Source organism: Gobius niger (genome assembly GCF_951799975.1).
Source record: "Gobius niger genome assembly, chromosome: 6".
NCBI classification, from domain to species: Eukaryota; Metazoa; Chordata; class Actinopteri; order Gobiiformes; family Gobiidae; genus Gobius; species Gobius niger.
In genome coordinates, this window is record NC_136857.1 from 23,446,443 (window position 1) to 23,473,015 (window position 26,573).

Consider the following 26,573-nt stretch of genomic DNA (forward strand, 5'->3'; position numbering starts at 1 on the left):
TTGAGCACCTTCAAAATTCTTAAATTCATTAAACTTGTGAGTTTTTGGACAGTTTCTGCTTGGATTTCTTTGCAGGATGTTAGAATAGCCTCCCAGAGCTGCCGTTTGGATGAAAACTGCCTCCCACCTTCATAGAAGTTTTTCTTGATGAGGCTCCAAAGGTTCTCAATAGGGTGGAGTTCAGGGGAGGAGGGGGTCCACATCATGAGTTTCTCTCCTTTTATGCCCATAGCAGCCAGTGATGCAGAGGTTTTCTTTACAGCAGGACATGGTGCGTTGTCATGATGAAGAGGATTTTGTTCGGGAAAACACGGCTCTTCTTTTTGTAGCATAGAAGACAGTGGTCAGTCAGAAAGAGGTCATTTTCACACCGTCAGGGATCCTAAAGGGGCCGACCAGCTCTCTCCCTATGATTCTGACTCCGCCCCCTCCTTACTGACGTCACAGCCTTGTTGGGACATTGTGGCCATTCACTCCTCCATCCATCTGACCATCCAGGGTCACACGGCCTCATCAGTGAACAAGACTGTTTGAAAATGAGTCTCATGTATTTCTGAGCCACTGCAGCCGTTTCTGCTTCAGCTTCAATGAACAGTTTAGGGGAGGCCCGGATAGAAGGTTTATGCACAACTGCAGCCTCTGGAGGGTCCGACACCTTGATGTTTGGGGGACTCCAGAGGCACCAGCAGCTTCAAATACCTGTATGCTGCTTTGTGGCATCTGTTCTCCTAATCTGATGTGTTTGTCTGGCAGAAACCGTCCTCATTTTGCCTTAATCTGCACAAACCTGTGTGTGTCTGAATCATCCACAAATCTCTTATCAGTTTGATGATTGCGCTTCATCTTTCATGAAATATCGAAGGTTTTCATACCTAGACCAAGGCATTAAACTATTTCACGCTTTCATCAGCAGAAAGTCCCTTTTTCTTTCCTATGTTGCTTGAAAATGATGATCTGTATACTAAAGTGGAACACCCTTTTTCAGTAGTTTTTCCCTTAACTGGGCTTAACCTGAAAACTAATCTTCCCAGGTCTCTGAGATTAATGTCAGTGATTCAAAGAGCCCGAGACACAAAACCATCCATGAGTTTCATTGAAACTTTTTTTTTTACCTTTTTGATACTGAAATACAATTTGCATAATAATTTGGAGTGTGGTGTATGAATTTGTATCACGCTATATCTGCAAACTGAAGCATATTTTTAAATTTTACTAAGGGTTGAAAATACTTTTAGTTTGTCCAAGTACTTTGGATAACCTTTGGTTCCTCACTTCTCTAGATCTTCGCCAGGTTTTCCTCGGAGGAGATAGAAAAAGCACATGTTGCTGAATTATGGAGTTTAACATTTTTCCATCACAATAAAATGGGACATTCTGGTCATCGCTATGGCAACACCGTGAAAAATATGGCATAGGTGTGATTGACTTTTCTGATCGGAGCGACCAAATAGAATTTTGTGCCAAATTATATTAATTTTCGTGAAACAAAAATTTGTACTCACCATATAATTCCTATAGGGGGCGCTATCGCGCCAAATTTGAATTTTGCCTAATGAGAGTGTTTAGGACTGTGACTTTAACACCTGACAAAAAATGATCAAAATCGGGCTTCATATGTGCGAATGGGAGCCATTTATTGTTTGCGAAAAATTGCAAAATACTTCGTCCAGTTTGCGGCTTCGCCGCATAAAAAAAGTTAAAGTTACAAAAATAATTTGGATAACTTTTACAGTTCTACTTCTCAAGAATATTTTCCACCCAAAATTAGCTCGTTCCTATTAACGGTCTAGGAGGAGATAGATTTTGTGCGAAGTGAAAAATAGAGGCGTATTCCCGCTTCGCGGGCTTTCATCCAAAATGGCCGACATCCAATATGGCCGACGGCCTTGCCGTAATAATATTTTTTGCTCAACTTGTCATGATGCACGTCTGTACCGATTTTCAGGATTCTACGACAAACTTCATTTTTGCCCGTGTCCTATCCTGCAATACAAAAAAAAACCTGAGGTGGCGCTAACGCGCCATTATTTTGAAATTAAATATTTGGAAATAGTCAAAAGTTTCGTCGGATCGGGTTTGAATTTTGGGCCAAAATTTGAACGAAATCAGGCTTCATATGTGCAAATGGGAGCCATTTATTGTTTGCGTAAAATCGCAAAATACTTCGTCCAGTTTGCGGCTTCGCCGCATAAAATCCGTAAAAGTTAGAAAAATAATTTGGATAACTTTTAAAGTTCTACTTCTCAAGATTATTTTCCACCCAAAATAAGCTTGTTCCGATAAACGCTCTAGGAGGAGATAGATTTTGTACGAAGTGAAAAATAGAGGCAGATTCCCGCTTCGCGGGCTTTCATCCAAAATGGCCGACATCCAATATGGCCGACGGCATTGCCGTAATAGTATTTTTTGCTCAACTTGTCATGATCCACGTCTGTGCCGATTTTCAGGATTCTACGACAAACTTCATTTTTGCCCGCGTCCTATCTCACAATGTTAAAAAAAAACTGAGGTGGCGCTAACGCGCCATTATTTTGAAATTAAAAATTTGGAAATAGTCAAAAGTTTCGTCGGATCGGGTTTGAATTTTGGGCCAAAATCTGGGACTTTTCGTCGATGTTCACTGGGTGAAAATCGCGACGGCGCGAAAGAAAGAAAGAAAGAAAGAAAGAAAGAAAGAAAGAAAGAATTAAAGCCGCAAGCGGCATCGAACGGCCCTCGCGGGCCGTGCCTCCTTTAGCGCCTCTATCTATCCGTGCCACAACCCTACCAAGGGCGCCAGCGTTGCCACACTGCATTTTATTGTCCTGATGTGTCATTAATCTTGTCATTAGACATCAAAACAAAATTTTTAGCCTCTCCATGTGAATAATGGCTCCAGCCTGCAGAGGGCGCTAGCGCGCCCATAAACTTTCTAATTTAACAAGTAGCATCAGACGGCCCTAACGGGCCGTACTTCCATGTCCACTGTCCACAAGCTCTTGACAGAGGGCGCTAACGCGCTATAATGTGACATTTATGTGTCAGCCTCATTACAATAACATGGGGGCCCCGGGCTTCACCATGGCAACACCGTACAAAATACGGTATGGGTCCCATTGGCTTTTTGGATCGGGACGCCATCAACTATTTTTGTGCTGAATTTCATCAATTTCCGACAAACTAATTTTTTTCCCATAATGCAATTTTTCTTCTGCACCTATAGGGGGCGCTATTGCGCCCAATGGCACTTTTTCACATTTGCTGTGTCCAGGGGTGAAAGGTGAATAAAATGTATTTTTCCGATTTTTAATCGGAGTTTGTTTGCGCAAATTGGAGCAATTTTTAGTTTCTGATGAATCGCAAAATACTTCGTAAAGATTGCGGCTTCGCCGCAAACAAACCGTAAAACTTAGCCAAAACATTTGGATAACTTTTGATGCCCCACATCTCGAGATGAGCTGGAGCAATTTTGAGCTCATTTGGTGAAACGCCCTAGGAGGAGTTCGTTAAAATGCGATGTCAGCGAAAACACTGACTCAGCATTTTCCAGACTTCTTGTCAAAATGGCAGACTTCCGGTTTGTCACGGGGCGTGGCCACAATAATATTTTTTGTATGTCGTCACGTGACGAATATCTGTACCGAATCTCGTCGCTCTACGACAAAGTTGACGTTGGCTCCGGTTGGTCCCGCCTCCATCGACGCAATGTATTTTGATTCACCATGGCAACACCGTACAAAATACGATATGGGTCTCATTGGCTTTTTGGATCGGGACGCCATCAACTATTTTTGTACCGAATTTCATCCATTTCCGACAAACTAATTTTTTTCCAATAATGCAATTTTTCGTCTGCACCTGGAGGGGGCGCTATCGCGCCCAATGTCACTTTTTCACATTTGTTGCGTCCAGGGGAGAAAGGTCAATAAAATGTATATTTCCGATTTATAATCGGAGTTTGTTTGTGCAAATGGGAGCGATTTTTAGTTTTTGATGAATCGCAAAATTCTTCGTAAAGATTGCGGCATCGCCGCAAACAAACCGAAAAACATAGCAAAAAAATTTGGATAACTTTTGATGCCCCACATCTCGAGATGAGCTGGAGCGATTTTGAGCTCATTTGGTGAAACGCCCTATGAGGAGTTCGTTAAAATGCGACGTCAGCGAAAACGCTGACTCAGCATTCTCCGGGCTTCCTGTCAAAATGGCGGACTTCCGGTTTGTCAGGGGGCGTGGCCACAATAATATTTTTTTGTTGTTGTCACATGATGAATGTCTGTACCGAATGTCGTCGCTCTACGACAAAGTTTACCTCGGCCTCTCCCCCATTGGCGTAATGTATTTTCACTTTTGTAGGTGGCGCTGTCGCGCCATTTTTTTTTTCCCCAATATGAAACACACATTTTAATTAATTTTTCACCGGACCTGAATTTTGGGCAAAGTTTGGTGAGTTTTCGACTATGTTCAGGGGGTCAAATTCCTGCTCAAAGAGCAGAAGAAAGAAGAAAGAAGAAGAAAGAAAGAAAGAATAATAATATTTCCGAGAAAAACAATATCGTCGCTTTCGCGACGATATCATATTATACATTTTTGGAAAGCTTTCAACGATCCGCACGCATCCGTGGGGTTCCTGGGTGGATGACGAGCGCTTCGCGCTCGTCATCCACTATATACCCCCATTCACACTATATACCCCCATTCATTTTAATACAATAATAAGTATAAAGGGCCCACACCTTCGGTGTGGGCTGTCACTCTTTTACATGGTGAGTTTACGGTTGACATGGGGACAGCGCTTCGCGCTGTTTTTGTGCGCTCCGCGCACTTAGGTTCAGTGCGCTGCGCGCACTGCGCTGTGATTGCGATTACAATAGGCCCTTGCGACGGCAGGCCGCTCGGGCCTAATAATATTCTCACACGAAAACAGTGTTTCCGCTTACGCGGGTACCATAAACTATATATTTTCGGAAAGTGCTCGCGCATTCCTACCTCATGGTAGAGGTCCTGGGTCACTGACGGGCACTTCGTGCCCGTCAGTGACCAGTCGCCCATTGACTTTTATGGGCTCTGTACAATTACAATGTTGATTTTTGCATTATATATGTATGTGCACGGGACGTGCACGACAAGAGGAGTGCATTAGTGAGTGTTTGAGAGGAGGGGAGCGCTTCGCGCTCATTTTTTCTGTGCGCTCCGCGCACTTTGGGTGAGTGCGCTCCGCTTCGCTCCGCGCACTGTCCAAATACAATGTTTGTTTTCTGATACATGTGCACGTGCACGGAACGTGCACGACGAGAGGAGTGCGTTAGTGCATGTTTGATAGGAGGCGAGCGCTTCGCGCTCGTTTTGTGCGCTCCGCGCACTTTGGGGGAGTGCGCTCCGCGCACTCTACGCGATTACAAGAGGCCCTTCGCCAGCCCTGATGGCGCTCGGGCCTAATAACTTAAAAAGCGTGTGTGCTATTCAACAAGTAACAGACCTTTGAGGCCCATAGTAGCTCGGTATGAAATGGTCAGACAACATACTTAGCTTTGTACTTCAGCTTACATTTTTAACTCCTCTTAGCAGGAACTAGAATCCCACTGAATCTCCAGCTTCACGTTATTGCGTTTCGATTTTTAAAACTCTCACTTTGTCTTTACAGCCTTTTTTTCCCTTCCTCTTCCCAAAAGCAATTCCAAAAAGCTTCAGTAGTTAAAAGAAAATGCTCAGAACAGCATCAAAACTGGGGATTTTTCAAAGGGGACGAGTGGCTTACTGTTGTGCTATTGAAGTTCTTCACAGGAACAACAGGCAGCAGGGAACTCTGGGAAATGTAGTCAAGGCAGTACATTGGTCCCTGAAGAAAAGATTGTCATATTTTTTTAAACAAGAAAATGTTGGGGGGGATTTGATTTGGAGATTATTTTGTTTTTTATCAAGTGATTTTGTTGCTCAAGTGTTATGTTATATTATAATATTAGAGGCGACTTCTCCAGATAATGTGATGATTTAGAACATTAAGCATTTACTTTTCATTTGGCAGCAAAAGGTTCCGTCTTGGCAGCATTTTTTTGTTCCTAACCACACATTTCTAGAAAAAAATCTGCCTGAAAAAGTTCAAAAATCACTTCTATTGAGTTCAAAATCCTCCAACATCCTCAACTTTTCTGTCTGTTGTCATAGTGTGAAGAAAACACCTGATGTCCTGAGTCTAAAAAAAAACAACAAAGAAAAATCTATACATTTTTTTTTCTAATTTCGCTCAAAATCATCAGGAAGACACATGAAATTAGTCCCTCTTTCCACTGTGCTTCTCTTCAACCGCAACGTCAGTGTTCAAAGTTCTCCCAATGATAAAATAGCTTTCATGAATCCGTACGCGGGTCTTGGCTTTCAGAAATGATTGTATCCCATTAAAGTCAATGGGGAAAAAAAAGGTCTTTGTGCTTTCCTCGTCCCTGATTCCGGTTACAAATTCGTGGATTAACAGCCTTATTGTGAAGGTTTTGGCTCGTGGGTTGGTCGGCTGGTGAAGGTGATTGGCTTGTTTGTTGTGGAGATGTCGTCGGTTGCTTGGCGGGTGGCTCAGTAAATCCGCGGGAGCGAGTTCTTTCAGAGATCCGTGACTTTGTTCTCCACCAAAGCGGCGACTTGCTGTAGACGGTAAGCCAACTGCATCTTCTGACCGGAGCTGTCCTCCTCCAGGGACATGATCACCTGAGGGGCGAGGAACATGGAGGTTATCAGAGAATGGCCGAAGTTACTCATATACATGGGAGCAACATCTACGTCACTGAGAAGGTTTACAACCCCTTAGGGTGAAACAGAAGCTCTCGTTCATTGTGTTGAATGGTTTTATTTATTTCTCAGATATGCAAAGGAAGAGACTCTTTGCTAATTCATAGAGCAGTGTTTTTCAACCACTGTGCCGTGGCACACTAGTGTGCCGTGAGATATTGTCTGGTGTGCCTTGGGAAATTATACAATCTCACCTTGTTGTTGTTTTTGTTTTTTTTAACAAATGCATTTTTATCCACAAATAATGTACCGTTTTCGAGTGTCTACTCTATGCTGTCTAGTGATCGGCAGAGTAACCATATTATACTCTTCCATATCAGGTAGTTAATTTCTTTGAGACAAGAGAATTAGTGATGTATTGAGGCATTGTGGCTAGTGAGACTATACTGTGTTCCTAGCCAAGACACTTTGATGAGAACATTTTCTGCTGGTGGTGTGCCCCGTGATTATTTCAATGAAAAAAATGTGCCTTGGCTCAACAAAGGTTGAAAAACACTGTCATAGAGAATACGAACAACTAGGGTGACCAGATTTTCCACATTACAAACTGGGTCACAATGAGACTGTGTGGGGGAAGCCAAATTGTGACTTTTTACACTCAAGTTGCACAGTGACACTTTTTGTTTGTAAAAGTCTAATGTCAATTAAACTGATCTATCAGCATTGAGTTGACCTTTGATCAATTGGTCCCGTCACTATGGAAACTATTATAAGTGTTTGGCAGAGCCGGTGTAAAACTGGGACAAATCAGTGCTTTTGGAGATATCCACTGGGAAATGGGACGGAGGCTCAAAACTGTCTCAGGTAAACTGGGACCGGTCTGATCAATGCTTTTAAACTGAGCGGCTAAACCCAATTGTGATCATTACATGACAGTGACATTTTGTGTAACTTTTTTTGCTTGTGGGTTTGCAATGTAATTATAGCCACAGCTTTATTTCCCTTTTGTTAACGAATAAAATGTACGCAGCCTACGATGTCGTTTTTCTAGATTTTGAAAGTAAAATGTACATGGTTTCTTCAGCAGTTAATCTACTAGCTGCTGTTGTTAATGATAATGTGTGTTTTAAAACCCTGAGAATCATTCATTAGGACTAATGCTGAGCACATTCAGAAAGCCTGAATGTTTACTGGACGTAAAGACATCACAAAGGGCATGATACACGGCCACAAGGTGGAGCTATTTCCCCAATAATGACCATTGCGGGGACTCAGTAAAGGTGTCAGGATGTCGCTCCCATCTATAGGCAGGATTTGTTAGTTTCACAGCACAATTCTTGGTTTGGACACAATTCCCCAAACCATACTCTTTTGTTGTCTGAGAAAACTATAAAATAAATATCCAAATAGAAAATCCACATACATTTTCTCGGGGATAGGTCAGAAAAATTGAGCCAATGACTTTGTGGTAAATGGATGACCTACTGAACATTCAAACATATTTCATAGAGACCACAAAGTGAAGAGTCAAAGTAGCATTAAGGAGCAGAAATCAGTAAAGGATCAGAATTACTGTTGAAACACAGCCATTACCTGGTCATAGTACTTGTTGATGTATTTATATAACTCATGAAGAGCCACAAGAGTGTTCATTTCTGACGCAAAACTCTGCAAAACAAAGAAAAGGCGGTGTGAGTAACTTTGAAGCTGCCTGCTAAACCCACAGAGGATTAAATAATGCATCACAAGCTTATTTGAACTGACTCCAGAGAGCTCTGTGAGGGTGGAGTTCATCTCCTGATAGCATCCCGATGCAGCGCTGTGTATGTCACTGTAGTACCTGAACAAACATGTAAAACAAAGAGTGAGTATTATGTGATGGGTCCTTATAGCATGGGCCCTGTAAGAGTCACGTCTCACCTCTCCACGAGCTGCTTATATCGGGGGATCTCTCTGGCGTACAGCAGCTTGTTCACCGGAGAGTCCTGATTGGTCAGAGACAGGTCACATGATCAGACACAAAGCGATATCATCCAATCAGAAGTCTAAATAGTGAAAGTGGGAAGCGTGCTTTGTACCCGTCCGACTTTGTGCTCGGAGGTGGTGCAGGAGTCGATGAAGGTTTGGGCGATGACGGAGAGAACGGCGTCGATGCTGTCCGTGTACTGGACGTCCAGCACGAACTGAGGGTTCTTCAGGATGTTCACCCAGAAACGCAGAGGGAGGCTGGGGGAGAGAAAATATTCATATTACAGTGTAGTCTAGTCAGTGTTTCTCAAACCATGTTTCTGCATAAAGTATTTCAAGAAAAGTCTACTTATAGCAAGATAACGTTTTGCAGTGTGTGCAGTGAGCTTCAGGCGGTACTTAAAGTGATAGTCTGTAAGTTTCACTGTATCACTGTCCCATGTTCAATAAATATTGGTTAAATATTGGTGTTAAAATGAACAGAAATACTGCTTTAAATGTTATATGTTATATTTGACATAAATTTAACTGAATTATCTGAATTGTTTGACAAATGAAAATCCATGAACAAATGGAGCTAAAGTCTGTGCCTCCTATAAAACTGGAATAACTGGATTTTTTAATTTAATTTATTTAATATGGACATAGCAATTGGACAAACCAGATGCATTGTTTAAAGTGTTGTAGCACATGTGCTAATTTTCAAACTAAACAATCAAGCTCCTCCTGATTGGACCTCGACGCAGGAGGATACTAGACTCTGATTAGTTGCTGAGATCCAGGAAGGAAGAAAAATTATATATATATATGATACAAAAAAAGATTTATTTTTAGCCCTTGAATAAATGCATCTAAAATAAATCTATGTACCTGTTGGTTTTCCAGATGTGGACAGTCTCCGGGTCGTCAATACCGTGTTTTTCTGCCATATCGTCCAGAAAGTCAAAGAAGAACCGCACCGCGATGGGAGGAGGCCTCTTCGTACTCAAGATCGCCACAAACACGTCGTCCACAAACTTCTGCAGAGTTCCCTAAAACACAGCGAGTCCTGGTTTAGTCCTGTTGTTTTTTTTTTTTTGGTTGTTGTTTTTTTTTTTGGACCTGGCCAGTACCTTCATAGACAGGAGCCTGGTGAGGTAGATCTCTGGTATAGCTTTCGCCCTCTCTCGCTCTCTCATGCTGCTCTTTCGGTGTTTGGGGATTTCGGGATCTTCGCTGCTCTTCACCAGGTGCCACAGACGCAGCCCTTCCTCCTCCTCTCCCTCCAACATGGGCGTTTCTGCAACAGAAAAACGCATTTAAGCAACCCAATAAATTCTTGACGTTAAGGATGCTGGTTTAGATCCTTACTCTCTCCCGTTTGGAAGACTTGGCTCACTCCGTTTCCAGCACTGCATCGTGGAATGAGGGCCACTGTGGCTCCATCTGGGACCTGGGCAAAAAACAAATTACGACGTTGTTTAATGTAGTCTTTAGAAATCACATCCTGAGTGGTTGATTTTATTTACCTTATAGTGCTGTAGCGTGTTGATCCGTTTCCATCTTCCCTGTACCACAGCGGTGACATCATCGTCAGAGAGAGTCAGGTGACCCGCCTGACCTGAACGCCACTCTGAATGAACACACATCAAACATAACAAGATTTAAGTTTAAGTTTTCATTTCAGTTATGTCTTTTGTTTCGATAAACCATGGACTACACGTTTAGCTACAGTTTCGTACCCAGGTCGAGACTGTCGGCCGCCGGTCTCTGGGAGAAAGGAGCTCCTTTGTAGACCTGGTCCAGGATCTTGTCTTTGACCTTCGCACAAAGCAGAGAGGAGATTTTAATAATCCATGTGAAGGCCAAAGTCCTACATAAAAAAACATTCCAATGAGGAGCCAGGTGAACAAGTTTAAAGGGGAGAGAGTGGCTCTTGTCTGTGTGTGATTGATTGGTGGTGAGATGTTGTTGGCATAGAATGGCAGCCACATCTCTGTCAGTCCTATGGCAGCTGTGGCTTTGTTAAACTATATCAAGCTATGTTAGAATTAGGTTCTTCCTACCAGATCTATATAGTGACTGATATCGGCTGTGGATTAAAGGTTTGCCGATTTTCCATCTGGACAAGTTACAGGTTATTTAAAAAGCTGAAATTGTTCAAAATGAAATGGTTTCCATGGTTTTCACCGATGGAATGAGAACTAATGGGTTATGGACCCCTGTTGATAAGCGTGTAGCTTTTTGGGTGTCCATTTTCACAATGTAGCATTGCTCGATGGTTTATAAGTTGAATTTCCTGATTGTATGCATGAAATTGTGAAGTAAACTAAACTAAAACTTAAGATTGTTCGCCACCATACAGCAGCAGGAACACTTCATGATGACAAACATTGACTATGTAATGTAAAATATAAAATAATATTATATATAATATAAGTGAGTTGATAAATAAACATCATGAAATTGTAAAATATGTTTGAAAAACAATAGTAGAGCCTATTCAGGAGTTGAAAAGCGTACATTTACTGTAAGAAATATTGGTTATTAATAAGGCTGGTATGATCCACTTTTGTCACGATCCAAATCCGGCACGTATCACAATACTCAGGGGCCAATCCGATATGTATTTGTGATGCAGCAAGTAATATGTTCACCTTGAAATGTGTCAAAAGTCATGTGTCCAAAGTTTATAAACCAAATGCCATTTGACATTTGAGGTAAAAGTAGTAAAAGGGAGCACTGCACTGGATACGTAGTAAAAACAATGACACGGGTGCTCTTCAAGGATGAAGACAATAATCCGAGGCAATCCAAAAGCAGATTAAAAGACATTTATTGTAGAGGGACGCCTACAAGTTTCAATCCACAATAGGATCTTCGTCAGGGCATTTGACATTAACAGAAGTGTTAAGATTGAAAAAAGTATTGAAAGTATTGTGATACTCGATAGAGTATCTGATTCGATAAAATATTTTGTCCCAGCCCTAGTTATTAGCCATTCCATCAGCCAATAGAATTGGTCCCCAAAATGTTGCGTCCGTAACGCGCTTTAGAACCGATAAACTTGGTAAAGCTGCTGTTCATGCTGTACTTTGGTGTTACCTGCGTGATGGTGTCTATATCCAACACTTTCACCGGGCAGTGCTGAACCTCCACGCCGCTTTTCACCAAAACAGTCAACGTCTGAAAGAAACACAAGGCTCATGTTCCAATTTTTTGTGAAAATAAAATCAGATCTATCACATCATTGTGTGGGCCCCATTGGCAGGCAGATCAATGGTGTGGCAGCACGGCAGTGAGGGAGTGGGTGGGTGGGCATGTTTGAGATTTGCCCACAGCAACAACCACTTTTATTTATATCGTAAAAATGTTTGGTATGCTGTTGCGAATTTGCAAAGCCAGTTGAACGCATATGGCTGTGATTTATACAGTAAATTGAGACTGTTTTTGTGCTATCTGTTTCCAAATATAATGTTGTGTGTAAACAAAAATTAGAACTTTTAAGTAAGTGAACTTCAAAAAGTACCTTAGAAAGGATAACCAAGTAAAGCACAATAATGGACCTTTAAAATGGGTCCACATGTCATCTACAGTACCAGGTTCTTACTATGGCGCAGTACTCGATGTCCTCTCGGAGCAGGTGGCTGTCGTTCAGGGTGCGTTTGGCTTTCCCCGTCACGGTGTCCACGGGCCCCTTGTCCACCTGGTACTTGATGGCCCGGTACAGCATGTACAGAGGTTCCCCTGCCACGTCCTAGGCAAGGAGAGTAAGTTCATATCGGGCTTTAAATACACAGACAGAGAACAAGTGGATGAAGAGGTTTCACCTTGAGGAAGGAGTAGAGGCAGATGGACATCCAGTTGGTCAGCATCTTCTCTACAACTGTCTCCGTCCTGTAAACAGAGATCGTTTGCTTGCGACATTTAAAACACCACTACACCCGGCGAGGGCTTGGTACAGTCACATTTTTTCCGATACCAGTACTTAAACAATACTTGGTTTTCGATGCCGATACATGAATGATACTTCTTCCTATACTAAAATATTTGTCATTTTGAATCAGAAAACAGAGCAATAATGTGTAGAAGATGCACAAATTTACAATATCGGGTTCATCCCTATTGTGTGTGAAAAATGTGGGATGATTTGAGGAAAATTAGTAGAAATAAGGAAAAATTGTGTAAAAGAACAAAAAAGTCACAAAAATAGGGAATTAATTTGGGGGGAAATAGGGGGAAGTTGTCCAATTATCAGTGATAGAAAATTAGCAAAAATGAGGGGGAAAAAAGGGAAAACGAGAAGAATATGTGGGAAAAAATAATAGAAAATGGGTCACAAAATCTTTTATTTGAGCTGAAACAACAATGTCTCCTCCTTTAGGCTTTAGTCCTGTCCCTGGACCAACAGACTTCGTTTACTGTATCCAGCCCTACTCCTGGCTATTGTACTTATGTGAAATCTGGCCCGCCAATTCTGTAGTGTCAGTTTGTGCCACTAGATGGTGCTAATGAGCTTTGTTGCTTTCAGGTCACACTGTAAAGGGGGTATATATAAATACATCAGTTATTCTTTTGTTGCTTATGTCTTGAAATGTATTGATAAGATTAATTTATTACTGTTTGTACTACATCTATTGCTTGTCTATTTCATTTAATGTGTGCAATTGTAACGATGGGGTATTTTGTAGGTATATGGTAATAATCTCACACCTTTATCCCTAACTTACACTTTGTCGATGTAAAAGAAGATGTAAAATTGATCTAAACCAGCTGAAACTAAAGATACAGTAGTTTCACTTCCTGGTTTTCAAGAGCTCTCCCCATAAGCTCCTCCCACCTTCTCCACACTTTCTTTTTCTGCTCAGCTATTTCAATAAAAAGAAAGAAAGAAAGAAAGACTGTGTGGCTGTGGCACAGACTGTGATAAACATGGACTTAGCATCGCTATTAGCTGCTGAAGCTGAATAGGAAATGGGGTCAGGCTCCAGAAGCTCCTTGCTTTCATGGACTATCCATTGCAACTTTCTTTGCCCGTCTTTATGTCATTAGTTGTCTTAACACGCGCTACATCGTCCTATTTTTTTTTATTTCTTTCACTATTATTTGTTATGCCCTAAATATTGAAGCTGGCTCCAAAAATGCGGCCATATTGCTGAACGCTATATGGGGAATCCACCCTCACTTAGTCCATCACTATTCTACAGTCTACGGGCTGCAGTGAAGATGTGGGGAGTGTTTTTACTTTGCAATGAAAGGATTAACCTTTGCAAGACATTGAGAGGTGAGGAAAGCATTTCCTGGATACGTCGGACCTCAGGATTCTAAGATTAGCCACTGGGGAAGATGTGCGAGTGGGTCGAAAAACAGCTCGAGCACAGTCGATTTGACATAATACCCCCCTTTAAAGAAAATGAGCGTGGACCTGACTTTACATCTCCAGTTACTTGTAGTTACATCTAAGTAAACAGGTATTTACCGTCGGAGCATGAGTTTGGGGTTCTTGGCCACATACTGCTGCACCAGGTCCTGCAGTAAACTCTTCATCACCTCAGTGAAATACTCCAGTTTGTCGTGTAGCGCCATCGTGAGGAGACTGGCCACGTAACCCCTGTCCCTCTGAGAGAAGCCCTGCTGAGCCTCGAGTGTGTGGATGAACTGAAAGATACACATACAGGATGACATCAAAAGCCCTGTACCCAATCCCCGCCCTCTCACCACCACAGCCCTTACCCTGGTGAGGAACAGCCTGTTATTGAGCAGGTTGTTGAGCTGCTGCAGTCCCTGCTCCACCGTGGCCCTCCTGGACTCAGGCAAGTCTAACTGCCGGGCCAGCGGCGCCCCCTGCTGTCCGGGGAAGAACACCCTCTCCGCGTAAGTCTTATAGTCCAGTAAGGGCACCCCAGGCCCGCCCACATCACTGCTGAGGTCCATCATCTCTGTCATTAGGTCTGAAGGCACAACCAGACAACAAATGCAATGAATTAAGAGAAAAATAGAAATGTTGGTTGTTTGAATGATATTAGTACAAAATAAAACACCGCACTCCATGAGTAAAATGCTGAGAACTTCTACAGCAGGGGTGGCTAACTAGTCAGACACCAAGAGTTGAAATATTCAACCTTGATCCTGTGATAATGAAAGCATTATATTTAATCACAATAAACTATACCTTAATGCCTGGCTTTTTTTCTTTTCAATAATTGTATTAGATTTAATGGTTTTACTCAATTTATATAAAATAAACTGACATTTTCTGCTGTCCTGCTCTGACTGGGACAGCATTTGACTGATTTATTAACTCTATTATCATTATTTCGACTTTATTCAATTTGAAAGTGTAAAGTAGGTAATCACTAAAGTAGTCTTATGATCTTTTCAACTGCAAATGTAGTTTTAATATACGACATTGAGTTGTTACCAGTGAACTCTTTGCGACACTGATCTCCCACGTTGATCTCCAGAGTTTCCAGCTGCAGCAGCACTTTTTTGTAGTCCCTCAGTGCCTGCTTACTCTTCCTCCTGGAAAATGAATCCCAGTCATGATACTTGCACCATTACCAGTTAGTAAGGTTCGTATCGTCAATACCTGTACATGAGGATGACCACCAGCACTGACAGAATGATGACTGCGGCGCCCGCTCCCAAAGCGATCTGAGCTACAAACGGAACCGGGGGGAGAGCAGAGTCCGAGTCATACTGGACCAAACCCAGATCCACCTCCAGATTCCCCATCAGCACCTGGGGCAGAGACAAGAGGCGGGGGAAAGGGGTGAGGAGACTAACAGGTCTAATCGATCAGTCTTACTCAGTTCTCACTATGATCTGACCGTGAAACTCCACAAATGTGTTAAACTTATTGCTATGCGGCGTTACCTTCAGCGTGGGCAGGTCGTTGTGGTCCAGGCTGTTTGGTTGCTGCTCGGGAGGTTCGCAGTACAGATGAGTGCTGTCCAACGTCTTCACCTCACATTCCTGATCTCCCAAACGCGCCCTGACCTCCTGACGGGACATGGCCCGCATCAGGTCCACTCCCTGCCCAAAAACAAAGGAAGAATTTAATACAGCCACAATTTAACAAAAGGAATAAAATGACATTAGACTTTATTATGAAAGTATTGACCTCCACAGCGATGACTCCACCAGGTTTGAATCTGTAAGGCGTGTCCGGGGCGTCTCTGTTCAGTAGATACAACTTTGGATTTGGATGGTACACAAAACTCTTCCCCTGGACAGATACAAGAAATTATTAGTTCTTTTCAATCATTAATAATAATGCGCCCGTAAACAAAGAAATGTGAACTTCTTTTTTTTCTTGATAGGATGCCTTCAGATACCGTAAATTCTCTAATACTGGCCTGTATTCCATTAGCGGCCGGGTCTCTAACAGTGGTTGGGTTCGCAGCTGGCGGAGGCAAATTAAAGCCGGTCTCTAAAACAGGCCGGGGCTTAAATTAGAAACTAGCGGTAGAAATATTCCCCATGTTAGGAATTTGTCTCATACTCGTGTAAATGATAACTCACGTGCAGGAAGTAAACGAACGGGAACCCGGGCCGATGGGAACGCTGCGGAGGAGCTGATCCGAGCGTAACTCTGACACAGATTTAGCCACTTTTCAAACCTCCTGTGACTATGTTTGGAAACAGGGCAAACAACAAATGTTGTGTGACCCTCCAGGGTTTATATAAAGTCACCATCCCGTCAAAGCACGTCCAGCTGCTCCGTGTGCAGGTCAGTCCCACGCCTCAAAATAACTACTCCGATCAGCGCGAGCGTCTCGTCTTCTCTCGGGTCAGTCTCATGATCGAGCACAAACACAAACGCTCCGTCTAAACTCGCCTTTTACACGAGATAACAACAAATAATCCGGTCCGCGGTAAAAACGAAACAGAAACCTGCAGTGATATTGATGTCAATGTTCCGCTAACAGCAACGAAACACTTCCTGTTGTCCCGACAAAATAAAAGGCGTCAATGTTCCAGCCGCTGGGAGAATGTTTGAAATGTTAATGAATAAATGAACCTAATATTTTAGGTGCAAATGGACACAAATCTCGTTTTTCTTCATTTTCCTGGTCGTCCGTTTTGCTCAAATAGAAATAAAGGCCGGTCTCTAATTGTGGCCTGGTTCCAATAAAGGCCTGGTTCTAGATGCCTTTGAGTAAATAAAGGCCTGGGCCTATAGTAGAGCATTTATGGTATGCTACAACATCTACCGGTCAAAAATCGAGAGAAATATTACATAAAACAGACCTTTTCATAGTGCTGTGGTCGGTGTTTTCTCCTGATTTTGAACATAGATCTTACCTTGATGGTCTCGTAGTACACTCTGACATTGTCCAGTTGGAACCACAGCTCCTTGACTTTGAACTGACGGGAGACTTTGGGGGTGGGACAGGACATCTGAGAGGAAGATTCCAGCACGCACAACTCGGACACCTAGAAATGTAAGTAAGTCAGGTTAGACCTACAGTATTTGATTCATTTTTAACCAATTATTTTAAGGTCTTCCACTTTCCACTTACAGTAAAAGTCCTATTGACAGGCTAACTGTGTCTTAGGGTTGAGTTAATCGTATTTGTACATTTAGACGATGTTTAATCTAAAGCCGCACTGCAGAACATTCCCAGTCATATGTTCCTACATCATAAAACTCTGACGGTAAACACACGTCATCACCATAAAAACAGTGGCACAGCGGTTGGCCTCACCGTATTGACGGAGCTGTTGAACCCCTGCTGCTTGGCGTTGAGCAGAGTCTGTCTCCTCCTCCTCTTCTTCACCTCTCTCTGAGTTTCCGGCTCCACCGACACCACCACCAGAGGGCGCTGCACCACGTCCAGGTTGCTGCCCTCGACCAACAGCCGTCTCCCTCCACTGGGGCAAAAACACACGGGTTTCAAGCAACACATTGGACTCTTTTGTGGAGTAGCAAAATGTGGGGATATGCCATTTCTGAGCACATTAGCAAAAACGCTCCTCCCCCTACACGTTCCAGCCATGTCCTAAAGTGTAGAAAGAGCCCAGACCTGTTCACCACAACTGCCTCTAAAATCCTGCACTGTCACTCAAAAAGGTGTTAATGACTCAAAAAGGTCAGAATTGCACGAGCTTAATACAGAAACTGCAGTTACTCGTAAGATCTGAGGTGGCAGTAGTGAGTATAAAAATGACCAACTTGCATCTAGTCCCTTTAAAAGTGCATTATGAAACTTTTATGTGGGGAATAAGTTGATATTTGTGAGTATTTGACCTTTCAGTGACCCAACGGCTGTATGAGTGGTCAGTATGACACCCTTACTCTCCATCACAGTGCTCTCTAGGAAACTCCAGGATCAACTGTTTGGAAGGTTTTATCTACTGACGGAGTCTCTCATCAGAAAACCTACAAAACGGAAGAACGTTGGAAAATCCCATCCAAGTCAATGGAGCGCTCTACTTACGTTGTGAAGAGCCGTATAATAAGTGCAAATAAAAATACTGTTATCTTAAACTATTATTCCTCAAGTAAAAGGAATTGTCATTAACCTACACTGAAAAGTTCCTTAAAAGTTACTCGCAAAAACCGACTCTTATCGCTACCAATTCATTCATTCATTCAAATACATTTTTAAACTCCCACACCTACGATGCATTTGCCAAGCACTTGGTAATTTGCTTATCAAGGAACAAAGTAGAGTCTTACGCCTGGTAGCTCTCCCCTGGCTCCACGTCCGTAATGTTTGGGTCATCCATGTATTTAAAGTCTCCGTTCGGGACCATCCGTTCTGCTTTCCCAAAGAACACGGACACAGAGACGCCGCCGGTTCGATTTGAGCGGCCAGTCTGACACACGAGCTGCGAGTCCGTCACTTCCTCCATGCTGAGGTCGGGCAGAGAAGAGCAACATGTTCAGTCAGAAAATTCAACAACGCAACGTGAAGCAAGCCTTCCACTTGTATTCACGACCTCTCCCCTGGAGGCATCTGGCATTATATACAAACAATATCAAACATGGCTCACATGAAGCACGGCTGCCGTCCCACAAAGGCCTGGAGGTCAGATGTTTGCCCCGTGAGCAGCTGGTGCCCCCTGATGGTGAGACTGGTTCCTCCAGAGACGGGGCCTTTTTCTGGGACCAAGCCCGACAACTGGGGGTCCTAAAATATTGACGCAGCACCGTTAAAGCTATTATAAAACAGACTTGGCGCACAGTAATGTACATTCTAATTAAATACATATGTTGGTGTTGATGTGTGGTTTACCTGATAAGTGAATTCCTGCATGGACTGTCCCGATGCGCTCGGTCCTACTCTGATCAGGACTGGGCCTCGCTTTGGTTTTCCACTGGGCTGCAGCTCGCACACCACCCTTAGACACACATGTTAAAACACATTTAAGAAGAATACATAGTTTGAACCATCGGCATCAGGAGCTTTTCAAAGGTGGTGGTGTGTGGGGCACTTTTCTGTAGGAACCCTGCCCTTAAGCACAAGGTCGGGGGATTGAAGAAATTAAAAAAATATGTAATTCAGATGTGATTTCCTAAATAATATTTTCAACTGGTCCTTTTTCTGTTGTCAAAAATATGCCTTTTTTTTTTAGAATGAGTTCTTAGGGAGAACAATGAATTTTCTGGAGCCATCAAATTAAGGCCTCCCAGGAAACGCCTGATTAGCCCCCTTTACAGTAACGGCCCTGCCAATAAGTACAGTACAATGAAACAAAAGGCATTGTGCACAGTGTTGTAAGTTGAGGGCAATCAGTGGAGAGGACACCCCCCCCTCACAATCAATGGTTCCGGCATCATGTATAAAAAGAGCTACACTTTAGAATGTGTTTACCAATAATATGAGCTAAATTGGTTTACTCCTGCTTGCATGCACGTGGAAACAAGACTTGTATGCGTTTCAGAGCAGGTTTGACAAGATCTCAATTACAGATCAGCTTCTGTTACATAATAAGACCTGTTGAGCAACATGAAAATGTTTTGTAATTTACTAAACTGTTCACCATTTAAGAAGGTTTTTTTTTTTTTATCATTTGTTCCACCCAATCTCCTTCACAATAGCAAAATGTACATTGCCTAGTTTCCTTAATAAACAAAATCAAGGTTTAGTGTTTGGAAAGTGTTGCATTATAGATATGTTTCCTTGGCACATATTTCAGTGCAGCTGAAACCAATGGGAACATTTCACACAAATCACTGAGAGCTACTATAAAGGTTGTTGAAAAGGTGACTCAGACATTTTCTGTAGTTGGTTTTAACCCTCCCTCTTTCAGACATGACATTGGTCTGTGCTATTTGCTTCCTGCTCAGGTTGTCACTGAACAATGGGCAGGGCCTGGCTCCTCCTCAAGAACTCTTAAGTTTCATTTGTGCCAAAGGGAAACTCTCAGTCACTGCTATCCTGCAGTTATGGCACAAAGAGCTCTCAATCGAGACACTTTTGTTTGCCCCATCTGTTTGGATCTCCTCAAGGATCCGGTGGCTACTCCATGTGGACACAGCTACTGCATGAAGTGCATCAAACAGCACTGGGACCAAGAGAACCACAGGTACAGCTGTCCTCAATGCAGAGCGAGCTTCAGTCCCAGGCCTGTCTTGGGAAAAAACGTGCTGATAGCAGGTTTAGTGGAGCAGCTGAAGAAGACTGGTGTCACTGAGCGCCCTGCAGATCACTGCTATGCCGGACCTCAGGATGTGCCCTGTGACGTGTGCACGGGGAGGAAGCTGAAAGCCGCCAGGTCCTGTCTACAGTGTGTGGCTTCATATTGTGAGAGCCACCTCCAGCCTCATTATGATGCAGCAGTGCTACAAAAACACGAGCTGATTTCACCTTACAACAAGCTCCAGGAGAATCTCTGCTCTCAACACGACAAAGTAAAGGAAATATTCTGCTGCACCGACCAGCAGTGCATCTGCTACCTCTGCACTGTGGACCAACACAAAGGCCATGACACAGTGACGGCAGCAGCAGAGAGGGCCCAAAGGCAGGCAGAGCTGAGGAGGAGTAGAGGCCTGCTGCAACAGAACTTCCAACACAAACAGAAAGACCTGAATAAGCTCCTGGAGGAGGTCAAGAACATCAACCGCTCTGCCCAGAGAGCTCTGCAGCACATTAGGGATAACTTCAGAGAGATGGAGCTCCTCCTGGAGAAAAGACGCTCTGAAGCAGAGCTACAGATCCAGGCCGAGCAGGAAACCCAACTGAGACTCGTTCAAGAGCTTCAGGATCAACTGCAGCAGGATGTTTCTGAGCTGAAGAAGAGCCTCTCTGAGTTGGACTCGCTGTCCCGCACACCAGACCACAACCAGTTTCTACAGCTCTATTCGTCACTGCCAGACACACAGAAGACTGTGGCAGTCAGGATTCAGATAGGGCCCCGCAACAACTTTGAGGATGTGACCACCGCTGTGTCAGAGCTCAGGGAAAAAATCCAGCTCACTGTGGGGGAGCCCCTGACCAACATCTCACTGGAACCAAGTAAAATCATTGTTTTACCGTCAGCAGATGAACCAACCACCAGAGACAACTTTTTACGATATTCACGAGAAATGACACTGGACCAAACACAGCCAACACCAGGCTGTCCCTGTCTGATGGAAACAGAAGAGCAACAGTTATGAAGAAGCCCCAGAGCTATCCGGATCATCCGGACAGGTTCAGTGTCTGGTGGCAGGTCCTGAGCAAAGAGAGTCTGACGGGCCGCTGTTACTGGGAGGTGGAGTGGAGCGGGAGAGGCGTCTATATAGCGGTTTCATACAGGAATATTAAGAGAAAAGGAAACTCTGAGGAGTGTTTATTTGGATACAGCGATAATTCCCTGGCCTTAGAGTGCGACACAACAGAAAACTGCTGCTTTTTCAATTCTAAACTAATCGAGTCCCAGGTGTCAGGTCCAGTCTCTTCCAGAATAGGGGTTTACCTGGACCACAGAGCAGGGGTTCTGTCTTTTTACAGTGTCTCTGAGAAAATGAATCTCGTCCATAAAGTCCAAGCCACTTTCTCTCAGCCTCTTTACGCTGGAGTCTGGATGCAGTGCATTGGCGACACTGTACATTTCCCTGAACTCAAATAGCAGTTGTTCACAGTTAATTAGTGTTTTGGGGCTTTTTATTAACTAATGCAGAACATGCTTTTGTCTAATAGTACAATGAAAGTAATGTAGTAAACTTAAACTGATACGTTCTGTACCTTATTAACCACTGTTTCTTTTAAACCAAATTTAGCGTCAAATTTGAATTACTTCTATATTACAACTTATATCAATCGCATTAACGTGCTTTTCTTACTCTATACTACGATTAAGGCAAAAATTTGTGTCACATCATCAATGTAAAATATGGGAAGGGTGAATGTCTTTTGTTAAGATTATAACAATAAAATAATACAAATTACAAACATATTCATTCATCTGTTTTTTTGTGTCTTTTTCTGTCTCATACTTAAAAAGCCGGTGAAAAGGGGGGGGGAAAAGTCTTGTATTGCATTAAAACGTAAGCAAAAAGTCAGAGTTATAGTAAATGATTAAAGGGTGTGTGTGATTATGCCATTGAGTTTTGAGTTATTTGCTGATGGCGCAAAGCGAAATTTGTCTAATATTTAAGAGAGGTCAAAAAGGGGTTACAAAGCATCCACATCTTCTGGGCCCCCCGGATATTTCCCGATTTGCCTCCCTGGATGTGACGTCCCGATCACTTTTGAAACTTCATGGGCCTGGTATTCGTAAGATAAGTACGTTTTTATTAATCTCGAAGTGGAGGGAGTGGAGTCCGTGCAATCAAAAAACAAAGAAAATATGCGATCAAATAATACATTAAGTTCTACAACACTTGATTACTTTCTGGTTTATTCCTGCTTTCGTCCTAGTTTACCTGGTGGATATGTGGTATCCTTCTGCTTTGGCCACACAGTCCACTCCCACCACAGAAACTCCTCCCTCCACATCCTCGAACTTCATCCCCAGGTTGGAGCCCGTGATGGTGAGCAGCACACCGCCCTCTAGTGGCCCGGACAGAGGCACGATCTACATCAGGGAGAAAACGGCTTGAGATTCACAACTCTTCATTAACACGCGACAGAAAGGTTTGGGCTAAAAAGTTGTACCTGAGATATTTGCGGAGGGGGGCAGGTGTCGGTTGCAGCGCTGGCACATGATTGGTTGAAGGCGCAGTGAGGGGCGGGGCTTCCAGGACACCAAACACAGCCGTACTCTGCAGGGACAGCTCTGCACTGGGAGCAATCTGATTGGCCAGCCGAGCAGTCGTATAGCTGCACTGAAGAGGATAAATACAAAGGAAGGTTTGAAGCAACTTTTGGGATATTTAAAAAAAAAATCATTATTCATCAAGAATGTTCTTACATGTGAGTCCTGGTGATGCATCAATCCGCCTCTGCCCTCGCCTCAGATAAACAGCAGCTGAATACTGGAGTTCAGACACTTCGAACTGGAACTAAATATCGACAGGAATTACATATTTTACAAACAAATGTACTACCTAACAAATATTGTAGAACAGTCTTTTTGACACTTTCTTGTTTTAATTGGGATATTGTGATTTGAAAGATTTTTACTTTTACTATTCTTCCTGAAAGCAATGTGTGAAGTGTCTTGCGAGAGACACAACAATAATACGAATTCTGCAGTTGCACTGTTTGGGGTAACTAAATATTACAGGTATTTCACTGTCCTCGGGAGAGATTTAAAAAAAAAAAAAATTTATCATATGAAAAAGTTTATTTTTAATTGCCAAAAGATTATTTAAATATAATTCTGCATAATACTATAAAATACTATTAAACTACATTGTTATAAATAATGTTCCTTTACAAAGTGTTGCAAAAAGTGTTCACCTGCACTTCCCTACCTACTTGGAATGTCAAATATCGTATTATTTGGTGTGTAACGGGTTTGAGAAGCACTGACATAGCGCGTGCTGCCATGATATCATGTGCCGCTTGTTTACCTGGTGGGGGCTGCAGGTGAAGGTGTGGGTGTGGTCGTCTGTTTTCTGAACTGAAGCGGAGAGATTGAACTGGACTCCTTCAATCTCCACCACACACATGTAATCGGCTTTATCCTGCAGGGCAACGCAGAGGCAAACGCTCAGCAAGGAACACAAACCGGATGGGGATGTTGCGAGAAGGTTAGATGGAGCAGGATTTACCGTATAAATGTCCAGGTTCTTCCCCAGCAGGACCACGGTGGTGCTGAGGCCCATCGGGACTAAAGCTTGACTCTCAAGAGCGTAGACCAGGGGACAGGAGGAGGGCCCGTCTGAGTCCTGACAAATATCACGAGATTAGAGAAGAAAACAGGTTTTGCAAAGATAAAGACAATCAATATTTAATTCATTTAATTAGCAAATACGACAGATAAGGAAACGTTTATTTTATTTGATGTAATCTTGAATCTTGATATGGCAAACATCAGTAGGTTAAAAAGCTTTGAGAACTATCGACACACCCCACAGTGAGTGAATATAGTATAATTATTATACACTCACTTTGTGGTTGAGAATCGTGTGGTGATGGGGGCAGTTGGAGCTGTGAGAGCAGAGCTGGTCCAGAGGGCACCAGTTACAGCCCCACACGCTGGAGACACACGACAGGCACCTACAGGCGGTTCAAAACACATTTACCATCAAAATGTACGGTATGGTAATGAGGTATTTACAATAAAAATAAATACAGACAAGAGAAAGGGAATTATGAGATATGCTTAATACTTTGGCTGCCGAGAGAATGAACACTAATCTACGATTCTGATTCTTACTGTGAGGTCTGGTTGAGGCGGCTCACGGCTCCACAGTCGTAAAAGGTCATGGTTCCTGTGGTGATGGTCACGTGACCAAACTTCACCGCCACGGGCAGGATCATGTGATCTGAGGGGAGACAGGGGAGGAGCTTTTATTATGTCATCAAATGTGTGTTTCTCCCCCAGCTATAGTGGAATTTAACATTATTCACCAACACTTGAATACATTTCTTGTATCACATCTCCATATATTTCGAATTAATGGAGAAGTCACAAGGACAACATACTAAGTTAACATTGAAAATTGTAATAATTTATTTATTTATCAATGTAAATAAATACTAATAACCTAAGTCTGTTATCTCTTGTTTTAACCTCTTAATCCCCATCTTAACCAAGCACATTCACTATCAAAGAAAAGGACTTGAATTTTCACGACTTTATTTACCTAAATACGTTGAGTGTGTTCAACATATTAAGAACAAAAAGGCCGCCAAGTCATGAACACAAGCAGGAGTTGCTGTTGGTCTGCTTAAGGTGCAAAAAATGTCTTCCCCAGAGCTTTTGGGAGCATTTGCCTGTAAATTTTGCTTTGTTAACGTGTTGTGTACCAACAGGCCTAATGTTCAATGTTATTGTTTTGCTAAACGGCCGTGATAATAATGTTAATTTAAGCTAATTAGCTGCGGCTAAGCTAGCAAACCTTTTAGTGTACCTTTTTCATTTTTTTGCAGATTAATATAACTGCAGTTACTGTTTTATGAATGTGGCCCAAAGTCATTCAACACTGTCTTCATGTGAATGGTTCGATATTTGCCAAACTACAAACGCTTAGGGGGGAAGAATGAAAAGAAAGTGCATAAATGTGACTGGTCAAGTGTAGGTAAGCTACTTGGTTAGGGCTGGCGAGCTAGCGGTAGCTCCTGAGCTACTGGTTGGATACCTGCTTTAGGGTGTTTTGGGGTTCGCTCACCTGTTCCTGGGGGTGTGGCTGGCAGAAGGTGGGGCTCGGGTGATTGACAGGTGATGGTGCTCCCTGTGACTTGGGCGGGGCTTGGAAGCAGCTGTTCGAACTCACAGGTCAGAGACTCAGAGGAGGACAGGGAGGGCAGCTGTAGCACGGAGAGGGTCACCTGAAATAATATAAAAAAGACTAGTTAAGTTCCGCTTCCAGCTGGTTTAGGCCTGTTCCTAGTGTGCTCTTGTAACATTTCTGGTCATAACCAATGCTTAGTTTAGCTCTAGTTTAGTCTTGCTCCGCTCTGATTGCCTCCCGTATTTACCTGCGTCTGCGTATCTCGGCTCTGATTGGCCGGTTGCAGCCTCTCCACTGTCACACATTGGTCAGTGTTGCTGAAGCTCCAGAGCCAGTGGTTGGGCAGTAAGTGGCGCTCACACTCATGTTTCCGGGTGCATCTGCAGAAACAAACACTTAGTGGGGCAAAGATAGAAGCGGCCCTGTGAATGACTGCAGCGGGTACATACCTTCCCTGCAGGACACACCACCCACAGTAGGGGTCACTCATGGACAAACAGGAGCCACAGTCCGTCTGCTGCTCACAGGAGGACACGGACACTTTGGACAGCTGCAAAGAAACAAATGCGGTACAGTTAGTCATTAAATATCTAGTTTATCTTACATGTTAGTGGGGATCTAGGATATTGGAGAAGCACAAGAGCCACATAATAGAGGCTGACCTGTAAAGTATATACAGTAGTTTCTAAGCCACTCTGACAAGCACAACAATTGCTACAACTAGGGATGTCACGATTCTACATTTTTGAGTCCCAATCCTTCTGATGTCATAATAATGATAATATTTTGATTTTAGGATCATTCACAATTATCCAAATTAAGGAAGAAAAACAAGACATGTTTTCGTTAACGTTAAAAAAAAGAAGAAGAAAAAAAGAAAAAGATAGAAGAAATGAGACTGGCAATAGAATATACTGTAATTAGCCACATCTAAACGGGAGCAAATACTGCAAGTGTGAATACTTTCAAAAGATATTCTATAATCACATATTGCCTCTGAGCTGTTGTCTCATGAACTCACTATAAATACAAATGAGTGACCGAAACAAATGAACGCTCAGCTGATTTCCATGTGCTTGCAAAGTTTCGTTTTGCTTTATTTTTTTTACCGTGATTTAAAAAAAGGAAGAGTTGCACATGGTTCTTTTGG

General features: G+C 42.9%; 1 protein-coding gene and 1 pseudogene across 3 annotated transcripts in view; one reads left to right on the forward strand and one right to left on the reverse strand.

The window, feature by feature from the left end:
- Positions 1 to 6,038: 6,038 nt before the first annotated feature.
- plxnb3 (plexin B3) overlaps positions 6,039 to 26,573 on the reverse strand; it is a 128,193-nt gene continuing 107,658 nt past the window's right edge. For both annotated transcript variants that reach the window (XM_079557820.1, XM_079557821.1), the window contains 34 exons: positions 25,873 to 25,973; positions 25,671 to 25,803; positions 25,361 to 25,520; positions 24,406 to 24,514; positions 24,137 to 24,245; positions 23,798 to 23,914; positions 23,597 to 23,710; positions 22,993 to 23,083; positions 22,737 to 22,906; positions 22,505 to 22,656; positions 18,891 to 18,996; positions 18,649 to 18,785; positions 18,332 to 18,508; positions 17,358 to 17,523; positions 16,954 to 17,085; positions 15,770 to 15,874; positions 15,523 to 15,681; positions 15,236 to 15,387; positions 15,068 to 15,168; positions 14,380 to 14,597; positions 14,126 to 14,304; positions 12,477 to 12,543; positions 12,257 to 12,403; positions 11,752 to 11,832; positions 10,389 to 10,467; positions 10,176 to 10,279; positions 10,018 to 10,099; positions 9,780 to 9,946; positions 9,538 to 9,698; positions 8,778 to 8,925; positions 8,620 to 8,684; positions 8,464 to 8,539; positions 8,293 to 8,367; positions 6,039 to 6,678 (listed from right to left, as the gene is read on the reverse strand). In XM_079557820.1, the coding sequence (XP_079413946.1) occupies positions 6,574 to 6,678; positions 8,293 to 8,367; positions 8,464 to 8,539; positions 8,620 to 8,684; positions 8,778 to 8,925; positions 9,538 to 9,698; positions 9,780 to 9,946; positions 10,018 to 10,099; positions 10,176 to 10,279; positions 10,389 to 10,467; positions 11,752 to 11,832; positions 12,257 to 12,403; positions 12,477 to 12,543; positions 14,126 to 14,304; positions 14,380 to 14,597; positions 15,068 to 15,168; positions 15,236 to 15,387; positions 15,523 to 15,681; positions 15,770 to 15,874; positions 16,954 to 17,085; positions 17,358 to 17,523; positions 18,332 to 18,508; positions 18,649 to 18,785; positions 18,891 to 18,996; positions 22,505 to 22,656; positions 22,737 to 22,906; positions 22,993 to 23,083; positions 23,597 to 23,710; positions 23,798 to 23,914; positions 24,137 to 24,245; positions 24,406 to 24,514; positions 25,361 to 25,520; positions 25,671 to 25,803; positions 25,873 to 25,973 (4,245 nt within the window). In that variant the 3' untranslated portion in view covers positions 6,039 to 6,573. The remainder of the gene's footprint in view (positions 6,679 to 8,292; positions 8,368 to 8,463; positions 8,540 to 8,619; positions 8,685 to 8,777; positions 8,926 to 9,537; positions 9,699 to 9,779; positions 9,947 to 10,017; positions 10,100 to 10,175; positions 10,280 to 10,388; positions 10,468 to 11,751; positions 11,833 to 12,256; positions 12,404 to 12,476; positions 12,544 to 14,125; positions 14,305 to 14,379; positions 14,598 to 15,067; positions 15,169 to 15,235; positions 15,388 to 15,522; positions 15,682 to 15,769; positions 15,875 to 16,953; positions 17,086 to 17,357; positions 17,524 to 18,331; positions 18,509 to 18,648; positions 18,786 to 18,890; positions 18,997 to 22,504; positions 22,657 to 22,736; positions 22,907 to 22,992; positions 23,084 to 23,596; positions 23,711 to 23,797; positions 23,915 to 24,136; positions 24,246 to 24,405; positions 24,515 to 25,360; positions 25,521 to 25,670; positions 25,804 to 25,872; positions 25,974 to 26,573) is intronic.
- LOC306964012 (E3 ubiquitin/ISG15 ligase TRIM25-like) lies at positions 20,045 to 21,756 on the forward strand (annotated as a pseudogene). Its single transcript has one exon. The product of its transcript is annotated as an E3 ubiquitin/ISG15 ligase TRIM25-like (transcript).